This window comes from Gallus gallus, chromosome 10, assembly GCF_016699485.2.
Source record: "Gallus gallus isolate bGalGal1 chromosome 10, bGalGal1.mat.broiler.GRCg7b, whole genome shotgun sequence".
In the NCBI taxonomy this organism is placed as follows: Eukaryota; Metazoa; Chordata; class Aves; order Galliformes; family Phasianidae; genus Gallus; species Gallus gallus.
Window position 1 is genome coordinate 7,481,453 of NC_052541.1, and position 15,479 is coordinate 7,496,931.

General features: G+C 37.9%; 1 protein-coding gene across 22 annotated transcripts in view; it reads right to left on the reverse strand.

Moving 5' to 3' along the window:
* Positions 1-15,479, reverse strand: part of TCF12 (transcription factor 12) — a 186,820-nt gene that overhangs the window by 57,444 nt on the left and 113,897 nt on the right. For all 22 annotated transcript variants that reach the window (NM_205375.4, XM_040706208.2, XM_040706218.2 and 19 more), the window contains 1 exon segment: positions 10,891-10,955. In NM_205375.4, coding sequence (NP_990706.2) covers positions 10,891-10,955 — 65 coding nt within the window.

The following is a 15,479-nucleotide window of genomic DNA, read 5'->3' on the forward strand; positions in this document are numbered from 1 at the left end:
AAGGGAAAGAAACATTCTGTATTCCTTCTGCATCTAAACAACCTAAAGTACCCAATCAATACAACTGTTTTAAATAAATACCTTCCTTCTCTTATATGACAGTGGTTTCCCTACGCCGACACCACATATTTGCAAGACTACAAATTCTGTCTTCCACTTCTAAAAGCAGCACCCTGCTGATGTCAGTGTCCAGTCCCTGAGGTTATGCTGGCTCAGCTTGTCTTTGCTCATTCCCCCAGGCAAGGTATTTTTGCATTGCTCACTGAATTCTAGCAGGGCGTTACTAAGCATTGTGATTACAGGTCAGGCCCCTTCCCTTTGCGTCTCTTCGCTACATTATGAAAACAATAATTTGAATGTCTTCCTTACTGTGGCAATACAAAAGCAGGAGGTTTGGGGAGAACTACAAAGTGTCAGAAAAGAAGCAGCTGAGGATTTATTCTTTTTCTTTTTTTTTTTGGTACAAACCTTCTCACTTTTCTCTATGTTTACAGTATACAAGTGTGATAAATCAATAATATAAAAGACCTTATGCTGAGCCTCACTTACAGAAGATAGGCTATAAAGGATACATAAGGTTCAAACTATCCTTGCACCTGCTTCTCCCTCTGCATTTTCAGCAAAACGATTTTAAAAGGTTTCACAGGATTCGTAGAATGCTTCACTTACATGGTGAGGAAGCTGCGTATCCCCTCTGCTACGCAGCCTAAGCACCAAGTTAAAAAATGCGTAAAACAATGAAGGTTCAAAAAAATATAGCAACCAGAAAATGTTGGGACTTAACATGCAAAACATATATGTTTTCATATATAATCAAATGAAAGGTAATCCCAACACGAGAGGCTAGTCGATGGAATGAGGAGCCCAGTGAACACCTGTCTCCGGCTACAGTAGCGCCATCCCAACTACTCTCAGTGGATGCTGTTATCCTTCCCCCTCTTCTCTTCAGAAACCTGAGGCATTAGGAGCACTATCATCTTGAAAAGCACTCTGCTACACACTCAGAACCAATATGAGACGAATGGCTTAGTTCCATGAAAGAGGAGTCAAAATGGAAATCCATCTTATTTCTTTCCATTCACTGACAATCTGCTCAAGTTCCACTCCTTGCCCATCTCAGGCAATAACTGGTAAACAACAGGTTGCCTACGTTACTCTTAACTCTGCCTTCCCAGTTCCAGTTTTCATCTTCAAAGCAATAACCTCTGCAGATGCAAAATCTGGGATGGAACATTCTCTGAAGGAAGGGAAAGAAAATGGCAGCTCAATCTGTTAGAGTGGTCAGACAGAAAGGATAAACACCGCAAGAAAATCCCAAGGCAATTCACCTCATTAAATCCAAGCACAGTTAAGAGAACTGAGCTAATCTTTCCCTTATTCTCCAATAATGCTGTAAGTACGTCACTGAAATGCACCCAACTCTGAGGCAGGAGGATGAACTACAGACAATTCACATTTAGCAAATAAATAAATGAAATTGAAATTCTGCATTCCATGGTGTAAAATGCTTCTTACTTCCCTGTAAAGCAGGGTATAAAATATATCTACTCATTTATAGGACGTTTGTTACCTTAAACATAATCAATCAAAAATTAAAAGGAGGCAAGGAAATTTGCCAGTTCTAAATAGTGTGAGAAAAAGACAGGCAAGCACAAACACAAGTAACAGTTTGTCTGCTTCTGGTAGACAGTTAAAATGATTTCTCCCAAAGCTGCTCCTGCTTTATAAATAGCATCCCTCAACCCCGCTAACTAATTCCCAACACCTGCTACCCACTTGGTTCAAGGGGATGTCTTCCCTGATTAACTTCAGGTGGACACCTCCAGCTCTGCAAAAAAGAAATTGAGTTTATGCCCAGTACTTTTTTTTTTTTTTAAACTTTCTAAAAAGGTTCTGCCTGCAAGCAGGCTCCCTGTCAGCTGAGGGACAGCAGAGATTTTCCCAGTAGCACAAGTAGTAATTTGCTTCTCATTAATCATAATCAAGGGAAAGTAACTTGATTTTACTTGAGAAGTAAAATGAAGCAAAACAAAACTCATGTTTGGATATCTCATCTGCCTTTAAAATCTCCCTCAGCACCCCCTCCTTTTAAGAAAGCATCAGTTCCACAATCTAGGGTTGCTACTTCTGTTAACACCACCTCAGCTTCCTTTAGAAGATGCGTTTCTAACAGGTCCATAGCTCAGGTGGGAAAATCTGCTTTGAGAGATTCTTGACATCAAAGGCATCATAGAAGAGGAGATTAAAAAGAAAATTTACAAATTAAAATCAGTTTGTTGGCTTTTAAGTTATTTGGTGCTAGCTCTCCTCCCCAATCACATACTTAAATATACATATATACATTTCCATAACTCAGTATTGGATATAAATAGACATTAAGGCCTCTCTACAGTTCCTTACACGAAGTAGGAAGAACCCACTTGTAGCCTTTTCTAAGGCCACACAGATAAGAAAGGCCCAGAACACCACGTACTTTTCTGCCTCCCTCGAAAAATCCACCTAAAACAACAAGGAGGATCAGCTTTCTTGTTTAATAGACACTTCAGTTTTAAAAAGGAGAATGCATTTTGTTTCCCCAGCTGATGCAATCTGACAGCTTTCATTAGCACTACAGTAAATTCTAATACATCTTTTTTATTTAATTACAAAATGGGAACCCCTCTGTGGCACATGTGCTTTTTTATAATTAGATTTACAGCCTACGGTTTTTTTTTTCCTTATTATATACACTTACATTGAAATGTACATTCTGCATTTTTAAGTCTAAAACAAGTAGTAACTTATTCTTCTAACAGCTATTTAATAATTAGGAAGTTAAAAACAAAACCAAAAGCCCAAAGGGATTTGAAACACCCCAGCCATGTGCCTAACAGAGAGAATTATCCCACCTCTAGCGTCCCTTGTGCTGCATCATTACTTCCTCTGATCAGCCACTTAGGTGTGGCCTAAAGATGCCTATTTCTCACTCCAAAGATAACTATTTCAATTTCTGTATTAATCTGAAGCCTTTAATTAGTTCTGTTTGTTTGCACCACAATACCACAGGAGCATTCGGCACAGCCTCATATCAGAGTAACTGTCTGAGCACCTCTCCCAAGGAAGCTGAGCGGGGTCAGAGGCATTAAGAGATAAGCAATAAAAAAAAAAAAAAAGTTTCAGGTACGAACAGAACTCCCACAGAAAGAAATGAGAACTCCTGAAACTTCATGAGCATGCATAGGAGAAGAGAGTATTTCTCAAGTTTGCACATTGGGTTACCAGGAAGAAACTAAGAACTGATCATTAGAGCAATGGAGAAACACCTGATGGATTTGCTCTCAATAGCTGTCCAACATCTGGGGCCTACTATGGCATACTGGCATACAAGGGCTGCTCCAAAAGTAACACCTCCTATTTTATTACATGGGCATATGACATCGGGGGGTGGGGGTATGGAAGTAGAGGGTGAACCTTCCACCAATATTCCATTATGTTTTGTTGCTGTGTGACAGATGGCAGCAGAGGAGCAATACGACAGCATGGCCTCTGATGTGGAAGTGCAGATGAAGCAGAGGGGTGGAATTGAATTCCTCTACATGGGAAAAAAATTGCACCCACTGACATTCACCAACACTTGCTGAACATTTATGGAGCCCAACCAGTGGATGTCAGCACAGTGAAGTGGTAGATAGTGCATTTTAGCAGTGGTGACAGTGGGTCACCTCTGCTGGTACAAACTGTTGTAAGTGCAACACAGTCTGTTGTTCATTGCTGACACAAATGCATAGCTAGTGGTGGTGACTGTTGAGAGTGTTTTGTAGCTGAGAATTTGCTCTATCAAACAGTGCTATTGTACTCTTTGTATATGTTGTAGTTTCCATGGAAATAAATAGGCAGCATAACTTTCAGAGAGACCTATGCATAAAGCCATGGTGAAGCATGTTAGTGACACGGTGCAATAGCCCTTGTATTAGAGTAATGAGTCATTAGAAAGCTGGCTAAGCAGTCCAGGAGCACCTGCAAAGACAGACAGCCACACTGCTGTTGGAGGGCTAATGGAGAAATCTGTTTGGAAACTTCCATACACATGTGAACAGCCACATTTTAAGCTGTGATTTGTTAGAAACACTTTCTTCTTCCTTGACTCACATTTTACGTAACATCTCAGCTGCCAGATACCAGCAAAGCAGTATTTTACCCCAGTATTCACCATCACTCATTTTTTCACCTTCACCTTTTTTATTCTTAAAAACCATGCATCATGAACTATATTTTTCATACTACTTGCTTTCCCACTTCTGTCAGTAAATCTCATTTTTGCTTTGCATGTATTTTCATACATACTTATCTCCTAATATACTCATGTCTGCATGCTTATTCTTCCACATGCTTAATGCTACTTGATGCTTTACTCTAAAAAAAAAATCATTTAAATCTTCTGCATTCTCCTTTACGCATCTTACAATTATGTAATTTAAACATATTAAAAATACTTTTTGAGTTTGTGCTGTTCAGAATTCTATTCCTTTTCCTTTATGCAGCAAGTAACTACACCCTACTTTGGATACCTGCTTTCGTTCTGCCTCGCCAATTTCCCAGGAACACAAAGTCTGCCATTTTTGCCTACGCACATTATGAGCAAGCTTCTATGTTTCCTCTATAGACAACTCAAATTTGTCATCAGAATCGCCAGGCAGCAAGCAGCAATGCTAGAAGTTTTTCAGTATGTGCCTTATTTTCAGTTGCAGTTGACATTATGCAGTCTCCAGCTTGTGACTCATATACAAGCCTTGCTCAATGGTACTGCTTCCCATTAACTAGATTTTTAAAGAAGAAACAACACCGCTTACTTCATCCAGGGATTTAGAATGAAATATTTACATAGCGAAGGCAACTGCATCAAACAGGGAACAAATGTGAGAACACACATTAACTGATTGTCCTTTACTCTCTACGTTTTCACATTTTGATCTTGGTCAAAATTGCTCTCTGTATTAATTTTTGATAGACAATAACTTCACTTTCAAGAGTTGGTTCTACTTTTATAACACTTCCTTGTGTGAGATACTAATTTCTGCAGGACTGTAGCGAGTAAGGACTGCTCTTTAGGTTTTCATTCCATCAAATGACTTTAAAGTCTTTTCTGAATTTGAAAGAGGCTAAATCTGCCTGACTATGCAAATTCCAAGAAACATGCACTTGTTAACATCTCTTTTGCCGAAGTCATCTGTTAAATTGTTCAAAAAATAGGTGCTAAGGACACTGTTTGGTTCACTTCCAAGTTCTTGCAGTGCATCTGCTAAGACACACTTTTTAATACACAAAGAACCTTTTCTTTTTTTCCAGTGTGTGAAGGATGTTAAGGACCATCAACTTATAATCATGAAAAACTGTATTTATTCTTTAACACATGGCTAAATCTTGCAGACAATATGCAACCTTTAAAGTCTCACATTCAGTTGTGATGAAAGTTATAATTAAATAAACGCAAGGTCATGGTTTTTCAATACCAAACAAAAACAGTATGAATTCCCATTGCTCAGTACCTATATTACATTAAATTCCGCAGTACTTTTTCAGCACAAATGAGTCAGGCATACACAGATCTAGCTCTGAGTGGTACATAAGTGACAAAATGTTCAATGTTGAATCAGAACAAAGATGGCAGATGGATGAGTTCGTTCCAACTCAGATTCAAAGAGAAATCATATTTCCCTGAGATACTATTCAAGTAACAGCATATTTTTAAAGTAATTTATGAAACACTAAACGTGCCACTAGATCTGCCTTAACGTTCCACTGATGCTTGTATTTTGTTCCCGATAAACAAGAAATTGGGAAATCCTGAGAAGCTGTCTGAAATTATGTCTTAATATGTTTACTTGAACTATATTCCCATAAGGAACACTAAGTATGGTGCTAATGTGCATAAAATGTTACTGTCATACTGTAAAATTCACGCTAATTTAATAATGCTTGATGTGCCTTACATCATGTTCCAATGATGTAATAATGTGCTGCTAAATGAGTCACCTCACATTAACTTCACAGCAATAGCAGAGCTGACAGCTACTGAGGAAAGCAGAGTAGCGATATTACTGGAAACACCGATGGACCATCTTTCTACTGGATTTTTTTTTTTTTTTTTTTGTCCATCCAAGATACAAAGAATTTGAAGAATTACTGCCAATAGATGTGAAATGTATATATTAACAGCCAGAATTGAGTTAGAGAAAAATAATCTACTAGTAGTGAATGAAATGAAATATGAAGCATAAATGCTTCACACACACTTTACTTAGTACTATATATTTCACATTGCATGAAATAAATGTGTACATTTCACATACTGTATAATGGTATACATTTCATACAGTATATGTTTTTATTTTTACATCATAAGTGAAATGCATTTAGCCAAATATAATCCACAGCTCTTTCCAGCAATCACGTATTTTGCAGCTTTATTCTTAATTAAGCTTTCTTCTAAATGGGTTTTTGTAACACTTGAAATGCCCCATCACCTTACGGAGCACACAGATCAGGGAGTTAAAAAACGAAGTTAAGATAAGTCTGCCCATAAAAAGGTTATATTTTAAACAAAACCTAACGAATGCTGGCTACTGAGCTCTCTGCTAACATCCACTGTCTTTAGCAATCGACTTTTTCCTCCACGAGATACTGTGCAGATGTGAAATCACTATGAAGGGATTATAGATGTTTTATTTCTACATATCAGGAATTCCATACTGTCTACTTTTTATGTACAATGTCATGAATAATTTTCTATCTTCAGCTCAGTGATGCTGACCACCTTATGGCTCCTCTGCACTCAGTGGAGAAACTGAGGAAACATGGATGACTACAACTGTTGAAGACACAGCACAGCTGTTATAAAACAGTAGTCTGGAGCACACAACCAATGTACTAATTCAGACTTCACAGGCAGACCATCGGCAACCAAACATGTCTGAGATTGGATGTTTGATTTACAAAAAAGGCAAACACAAGATGGCAAACATTAACAGCATGGTCAGGAAGACATACAAAATGGTAAGGCCTTAGATGGGGTACTCCATCTAGTTTACGACACTGGAATTCTACAGGGATGTCAATCTACCAAAGAACATCCAAAGCAGAGCATCAGCTTTTCCAGCAGCATTTCAGTGTGAGACACACACTCTTATGTATCCTCTATTAAAATGAAATAAAGAGATCTGATGCAAAATCAACTCCATTTATGTTATGCTGTTAGATTTTCAAAGGGCTCCTCTATCATCTTAATCATTTCTCCGTTTACAGCCTCTGCAGACTTGACTATGTGAGGATCTATCTGGGACAATGCAGTTGATTCTTTATTTGGATTGTCAGAACGACATTCTGGGATTGCTTTTGACCTTCCTCCCTCTGATCACTTTCAAACACTATGAACAAGAATAAGAGCTGCATATTGGGTACTGCCAGAGATTTATGATGGATGGATATTATGACATACATAAATACACACACATACATATAAAGAAAAATAAAGAAGCAGGAAATCCTAAATCCAAGTTAGCAAATGATTTCAAACACTGTCAGATTTAACTGGTAAGACCAAAGTAAAATGTAATTTTAAATTGAATTAAAATCTAATTGAAAGTCAATTCTATCAACATTTTTAATTATCCTAACTATAAAAATAAAAAGATTTACCCACAATAACTTTTTCCCCATATACTAAAGAATGAAGTGTGAGATAAGTAGTAGAAAGCATATCAAAAGAATACATACAAGTAAAAGGCACGTTAAGATTTTGGCACTGAAATAGCTACATGTAAGAAACAATATTTAATGGTGATAGATATAAGCAGCTAAGAGATAGAAAAGCACTTTGCTCAGTGAGAAGCCAAACAACAGAAATTACTCATTACCACAATGCATAAGAGAATTTTATGCAAAGTTAACAAACCTGCTTTGTAATACAGAACATTAACTTAATGAAGGAGTAATGTGGAAATTAGTTTGCTTCCAAACTAATGTCGAGTTTAAATTATTGTATTTAAGTATAGTACATAAGGAGTTATTTGAACAACTCTAATTACATTAATACAATATATTTCGCTGTCTAGACTGGCAACAACGTCAAGTCCAAAACTTGAATCTGAAGTATACTGCTTTTCCTGATAATTTTGTTGAAAGCTCACTCACACAGTTGCAAATGGGTCTTTCTTTGTCACAGGTGTTGTAGAAAATTAGTAAAGTCTATGAGAATGATACTTTCTTAACAAAAGAAGAAACATTAGGACCCCATTGCCACACGATGTTGCCCATTCAGGCTTCCCTAGCTACTCTTGAAGAGACTCAAAAAAAAAAAAAAAAAAAAAAAGGGAAATGTCCATTTACTCTTGAGAAGAATCGTGATCCTGAAAATATTAGTTGATGGTTTGGAGTCATAAAAATAATTTTCTCTTCATTTAAAAGCACGTGAAAACCACAAAACATCATCTAATTACAAAAACCTGAAAGCCCAACAACTCTGCTTTCCTTAAAAGATGCACACAATCTCCAGTATAAGAGTCCCCTAGTGAACTATATTCAGTGATAATTGGTATCTATTGATAAATGAAAAGTCTTCCAACATATTTCAGTCAGAAGTACGCTAGAATATCAGTATGAAAGCAAAGTGCATACTGAAAAGCCACTCCTTGCACAAGAAGTGGCAGCACGGAAGGTAAGGGGAAGAGTTGGAAAGCAGCACATAAAAATGCTTATCAAAAGAACCACTGATCCCTGGTGGACACTATATAATCTCTACCACTCCAGTACATTCTGCACATACAGATCTTGGATCTCATGGCTGAGCAAAGAGATTCTCTTTTCTATGTTTAAGAGATGATATTTTTCACTCTTTGCAAGCTGGAATATGTTGTTGCAGCTTCTCACATGTCAGGGGCTAGATTCAAGACAGAAAATTAAGTAGCTGAAGGATGACTACTACTGTCACTTGCTCTATACGAGTGTCTGCTTCCATCTGAAAATTTAATTAAAAGGAATTTAGGCAAAGATATCACTGAAGGAACAATGAAACAGCATGTGGCACCCCTAGCGCAAGTGCAAGACCATCTTCCTCTTGTCTCTTCATAAAGTGCTGTAAAGTAACCAGTGTCTAACTTGTCAAGGCAGAACTGACTGTAATCCTCCACTATGTCAAAATAATTTAGGAAGAAAACAACATCTGCATAATTTTATTGCCAACAGTGCCGAAATCAGTTAAATTCATGATGACAGCAGAGTCTAAAATACATTCATCTTTCCCTTTTCTTGGCTGTCTGGGACAATGAGCCTGGTAGACTTTCATACCTCAAAGTCTACTGATGCACAGAAATCTCATCAGGTGAAATTTAAAACCAAAATCACAACAAACAAAAAACAAAACAAGGTAAGGCCGAGACTTTCAAACTACTGACTCCAAACATCGGTTTCGAGATGTGCTGTCCAAGATGCTTGTGTATAATTTCAGATACGGACATCTTCCTTGTGATTCTAATTGTTCAAGTACAAAATCGTTACATTCCAGCAAGCATCGTACTTGGAAGCAGACAGCAGAGTAGTTGTATGGTTTCCTGACTCTCCCTGTCTACTCTCCACAGGTCTATGCAACTGAAATAGGAATTCTATTACTGTTTGGATATGGAAATGAACGTGTATGAAGCACTAGATAAGTAGATTTAACATTCACAGGTGAAGAATGAATTTTTATTCAAAAAATCATAAATAGAAGTAATGCAAGCTAAAACTAAAGTGAGCAATTATTCAAAAATATTAATCCCAGAGACATTTACTTTCTTCTTCCAGAGACAGGCGAAGAAATGAATGCAAAAACAACCCAAAAACAACCTCCACAAACCCACCATTGAAAAAAGGACACACCCAACAACATACCCACACCCTACAGAAAAGCCTTTTCCCTTATGCAACTGATCTCTTGTCCTCCCTGGCAAAATAGTAGTCTTTGTAACTTATATCTCTGGTTATATCCAAAAAGAGTTTATACGAGATCCTCTGTCAAAGAACCCACAAAGAAAGACATGTTACATGTTTCTGTCAGAGATCACCTTTGGAAGCATCTCCAGAACATCTCAGATTTCCAAACATATTTATACTAAATTAAGACTCATTCTTGTACCTAACTTACGAGCAATGCCTTGCTTCAACAAGAAAGACTTGTTGCATTAATGTAAGTAGTACACTATCAGATTTCAGTTGTAACAAGACAGAGTGGCAGTTCACTGCTTTGAGAGGCATTAACTGCAACATCTCTCTTGTAGTACTAGCAGACCACCACGTTCTGACACTATGATGTTTGGAATCAGGTTAACTTCTGCTAACAATGTCACTTTCAAAAACTAGATTCAAGACTGAAAAATATAAGGAAACATGCTTTATGATCCAAAGAAAGGGTTCTGGGTACAAATGACTTCTTTCTTAACTCAACAAAATAAGTCATGCACTGTCTAAAAAGCCAACATTTGTGAAAAATCCAAGTATCCCACAATAATCCTGATGTGCAATCCCTATTGGTCTGCAGCTCTGTTGACTGATGTGAAGAGAGGAATAAAAAACTTCCAAGGGTAAAGAAAACTAATCTTGCAGTGAGAAGATTACACATAATTGAATTATAATGTTCAAATTAATAACAACTTCCCTTTTATTAAAACATAAGATTTCACTGTCAAGAGCTATAGAACCAGTTCCACTTGCACAGAGAGTGAGAATCTCCTAAGTGGATTTAAGTGTAGGATTATTTGACAACACAGAAACCAGAAAACTCATTCTACAGTCCATGGAATACAGTCTTGTTTATGACTTTTGGGGGTCTCAATTTTAGTTCCAATTATTCCATTTGCTTTGAATCATCACTGTACTTACTTGACAGCCTGGCAATCCCGTATCTCTCCCATACAATGGAAATGGACCTCTATCTGAGGCTTTCCCTATAAAAGAAAGACAATTTAAATTAGGTTCTTTTAAAAGGTTGCTGAATTACCTGTGTCAGTTATGCACACAGATATATATACATGTAGTACAGAAAATCTGTTAACATAGTTATTTTACAAAAATTAAGTTGCACAAATACGAGTAGGCTTCTAGATACATCTGTGCTTAGCACACAATCAACACTGCTGTCATAGACAATAAATACTTTGTAGATTTCATTTCTTATACAGTCAGTCAGAAAGAACTACTGCAATCTGTTTCTAATTGTTTTAAAATACCCCCATCGATACGTTGAAATTGTAAGGACAAAGGCTCAATGCAATTCTGCTTCCATTATCGGCCAAACTAGCACATAGCCAGTGTCATCTTAGGTGACAAATACAATAAGCAGTAAAAAAAAAAAACCCAAACGAATACAAAAGAACAAGACCAAATTCCAAACAAAAAACAACACCAAACTTAAATCATGGCTGACTCATTCAGGTCTTCATCCTCATCCCTCAAATCCTCAGAAATCCCTTGTTTTTCTGTGTAAATTCTGGTTGGGAAAAAAAAAAAAAAAACAAAACCCACAGAAAACCACCAACAATAGAATTGGCCAAAACCACCAAGCAGACTCTTTTGCCTTATATGGAGCATTTGCCTGTGCATAGCACGTACTGAACACAGTACATCATGCAGAGCAGCTGCCCTCTGATGCTGCTGTATTGTAAAATATTAGCAATAAGTTTGCAAGCTCCAGAAAAACCACTTAGAGCCATATTTGATGGCTGTGCCAACCGGTATGTCTGTATATTAGAACAGCGTGAAAGCTCTCCAGTAGAGCTCAGAAGTTTATCAATTTTGTTTATTTACTTTTCAGCTCTCTGCTCAACCATGTCAGGAATCAGGCAGTCATCAAATATTGATGTAACAGAAAATACCAGCTGCATATGACTACCTTAATTATGACACAGAACTAAGAAACGTCCTGTAATACCAATCCAGAGACTTATCCATAAGATAACTAATAAACCATGGTAGCCACCCATTCAAAACCATAAAATACTTGAGAGATTTGAAAATGAAAGCCATTGTAGGTAAGGAGGAATTTTCTTTACTGAAGTATGTGTACATTGTCCAGTCTTCGTAAGAAGAAAAGCTTTCCTTGCACATGTCCATTGTAGTGTTAAATAGCTCAATACTGGTGCAACTATACTTCTAAAACAGAACTTAGTTTTTTCTTGTTTTCTATCTTCCTGGCAAAAATGTCTAAGTGCCATTTCATATGAGGGAAGACTATGTTCACTCTTCACTAAAAACGTACAGCTCGTGTAAGTGAGGAGGAAGAGTGAGTTTGGCACTCTTGGAACAATATCTCTGCAAGATTATCACCTTGATAATTATAGGTAGCCTGGTCAACAACAAGTCATTTGGAAAATGGCAGTACTGCTGTAACACAGGGAGGAAAGAAGTTAGCAGTTTTCTTTGCTGCAGCAATTTGCCTCTAACTACGAGGCACCAAACAAATAAAATACCTAGCATGCAAAATTTCATCAAGTAGCATGAATCACGCTGCTCATATTAACCAAACTCAGCACTTTCTTTCCAGAAAATGAGAATCTTAAAATCAAATGATGAACAACTTCAGCTGAAATATGAAGTATTCCACGCAGGTTTTAAAAGAAATATCTGTATAAAAAGAGTCAGTTTCAGAAATTTGAAAAATCATGCTTTAAATTACGGTTTGTGCAACAAGCAAGCAATTGCTAGATAAGAACACACAATCATGGTATTTAAATGTTATCGCTTAAGAAGTTTGGCATTTTCTAAGGAGAAGCTGAGTACAGCATCCCACTCTATAGCGCATTTGGTTCTAAATACTGGTCTGAACATTTATTGAGAAGTACTGCTAGAGCAAGTTACCCTTTAGCTTGTGCTCAGACAAACAAACTTCATGGAAAGGTTTGGAAAGCAATGTAGGATCAGATACCAGATGGGATTCCAAACACATCCCCAGCACAAGCACTCAGATGACTCAAGTCTCCAGTAGTTCCATGCCATCATTTCAGAAGCAAAATCTTCACCTTGCTACGAAGTAGCATCACAGTTAACTTTTCTTCAGGCTTCCTATCAGTGGCTCTATAACCCTGAGCTTTGAGTTCCACCCAGATTTGAGTTAAAGCAATAGATAAGACATTTAAAAACAATTTAGCAGGTTATATACCCAAATCTTAAATTTGCAGAGGACAACTCACCAGGCATTTGACTCTCAATGACCCGGAGTGAGTTTGCATTTTTTATTTTTAGGAAGTTTCATGTGTTGTCAACAACAAAAACTTCAAGGACCTCATCACTACCTAACAGGCTCACAGCTCGAGAGCTGCACATTCAAACGAATACAAACTGAGGAATTCCCACTAAGCAGCTTGAATCAGAAATGTTCCCTAACTTCATCAACTTCAAACCTTGGCACAATCCGTACCAATTAAAAAGCATTATAAAGCATTTCTGAATAGTAGTTTTTCTCCTGCAATCACTTATCTGACACGTTCCCAGCTTCACAGAGCTTTTGATACTGCACAAGGAATTGTATTCCATAAATCTATCCGCACAACAGCTGTGCAGCCTAAACGCTCTTATCACAGAACAAACTGCAGCAGCAAGGCACAACGTGATGGTCAACTGAAAGCAGCTCAGCTGAGGGCTGCTCCCAGCGAACGCGCTATAAATGCCCACCGGTAGTAAAAAAGCATTTACCCACTGTGTGCAGATATCACTTGGTTTATGAGAGGATGCCAGAACATAGCTGCAAAAGAATACTTCAAGTCCCACAGAATTAACTGTTTGCAGACTGAACATTTTTCTGTGCATTTCCCAAGGATTTATTTGCTCAGCAGCATGGAAGGCGCCGGTGTTTTTTAAGTGAAGCAATGTCTGCCATCCAGCCTGAATGCACGCCAGTGACCACAGCTGGCAGCTGCTGTCTGTCAGACACGAAGCACGCCCGCTCCTCGCACGCAGAAGAATCTTGCAGCAATCTCTGAAATCTCTTTTAAATCACGCTTCTTAATCATCACTACATCCCTGATAGCACAGAGAGCCCAAATATCACTCCAAAATCACTCCAACTGAACGTTCCGATGGGCGATGCAAAAAGTTCAGCACAATGTTTAAACATTTTTCTACACGTAGTGTTACAACTCATTACAAAAGGGAAATGAAGGATGACACGTTAATAGAATACCATCCTTGCTGCTTCGAGAACGGGTCTATTTTTTTTTATTTTCTATTTTTCTTTGCTTGAAAAAAACATTCTCGCTCCACAGTTATTTCAGTAAGGTTATGAAACGTAAATGTGATCAAAGCACAGAAACACAGCCCTGCTCTAAAATCCGGCGCACTGCCTTCTTCTTAGAGCTAAGAGTGGCTGACACTGCCCCCGTACTGCTGGTGCCATTCCTTCGCTGCCTTCTGCTATGAGGATCTACTTGTTCACAGAGGATTTCAGAGAGTAGATCTGTATTACACCTACAATCTCTTGTTTAATAATTTAAATACAGACATTGCACACATGCATACATAAAAATAAAGATCTAACACACATTTTCCCTTATAATACTTGCGAACAAAACTCATCAAAATGAGACAGATCCAAAGCAACACAATTTGAAGGAAGTGCTTAAAACAAGCAGCCTCCTATTCTGGTCACAACGATTTGTTTAAGTATTACTGGCTAAGGCGTGCCAAGCACGCTGCTGGCGACGCTGACGATGTTTAACAAGGCAGTGCCAGCAAGTGCAGCTGCTGGACTTGCAGCACCCTCCTCCTGTTCATCCCAAGCCAAATTACTCACTCGGCTATGAACAATGAAGCAGCAACACAGGAAAATGCCAAGTGCAAGCGAGATTAGTGATGAACTACAGGATCCCTACAGAGGTCAGTGATTAGCGGGTTCCCAGTCGTAATCACTTTGCTAACCTCGTTGTTATCTTATCATACGCTCCATCTTAGCTCAGTCTTCTTGTGACTGCAAGCAGCTTCCCAATCAATAATCCTTGAAGTCTTACAAACACATCCACAGTCTTACACTTAATAAGGCAAACCTACAAAATGTCAACTGCCTGAGAACTCCCATCACAGATACTGCAGATCTGTCCCTTACTTCTTTCTTTGGTTGTAATTTTGAAGGACCATACAACTCTAATTTTCTGCAAGAAGATTGCAGTTTGGAATGAGATTATGGAGTTTAAATGTCCAATCTCAGATTTGCCCAAAATTTCCTGGGATACACCATGCCATAAGCTTTTCATTTGTAAGACAGCATCATACTTCTGCAATGAAGTTCTATCTTGTTTTATTTGGAACAAGTATTTTTTATACCTAAATGATGACAAGTATGGAGAGGCTGAAGCTGGAGTCACCTGGAGTCAACTTCCCATTGTAACTGCTGGAATTCCGGAGCAACGCCTCAGACAGCAAAACCTAAATTACTGCTTTTGTTGACATTTAGGCAGGACATTTTTTAATGATGTTTTCCG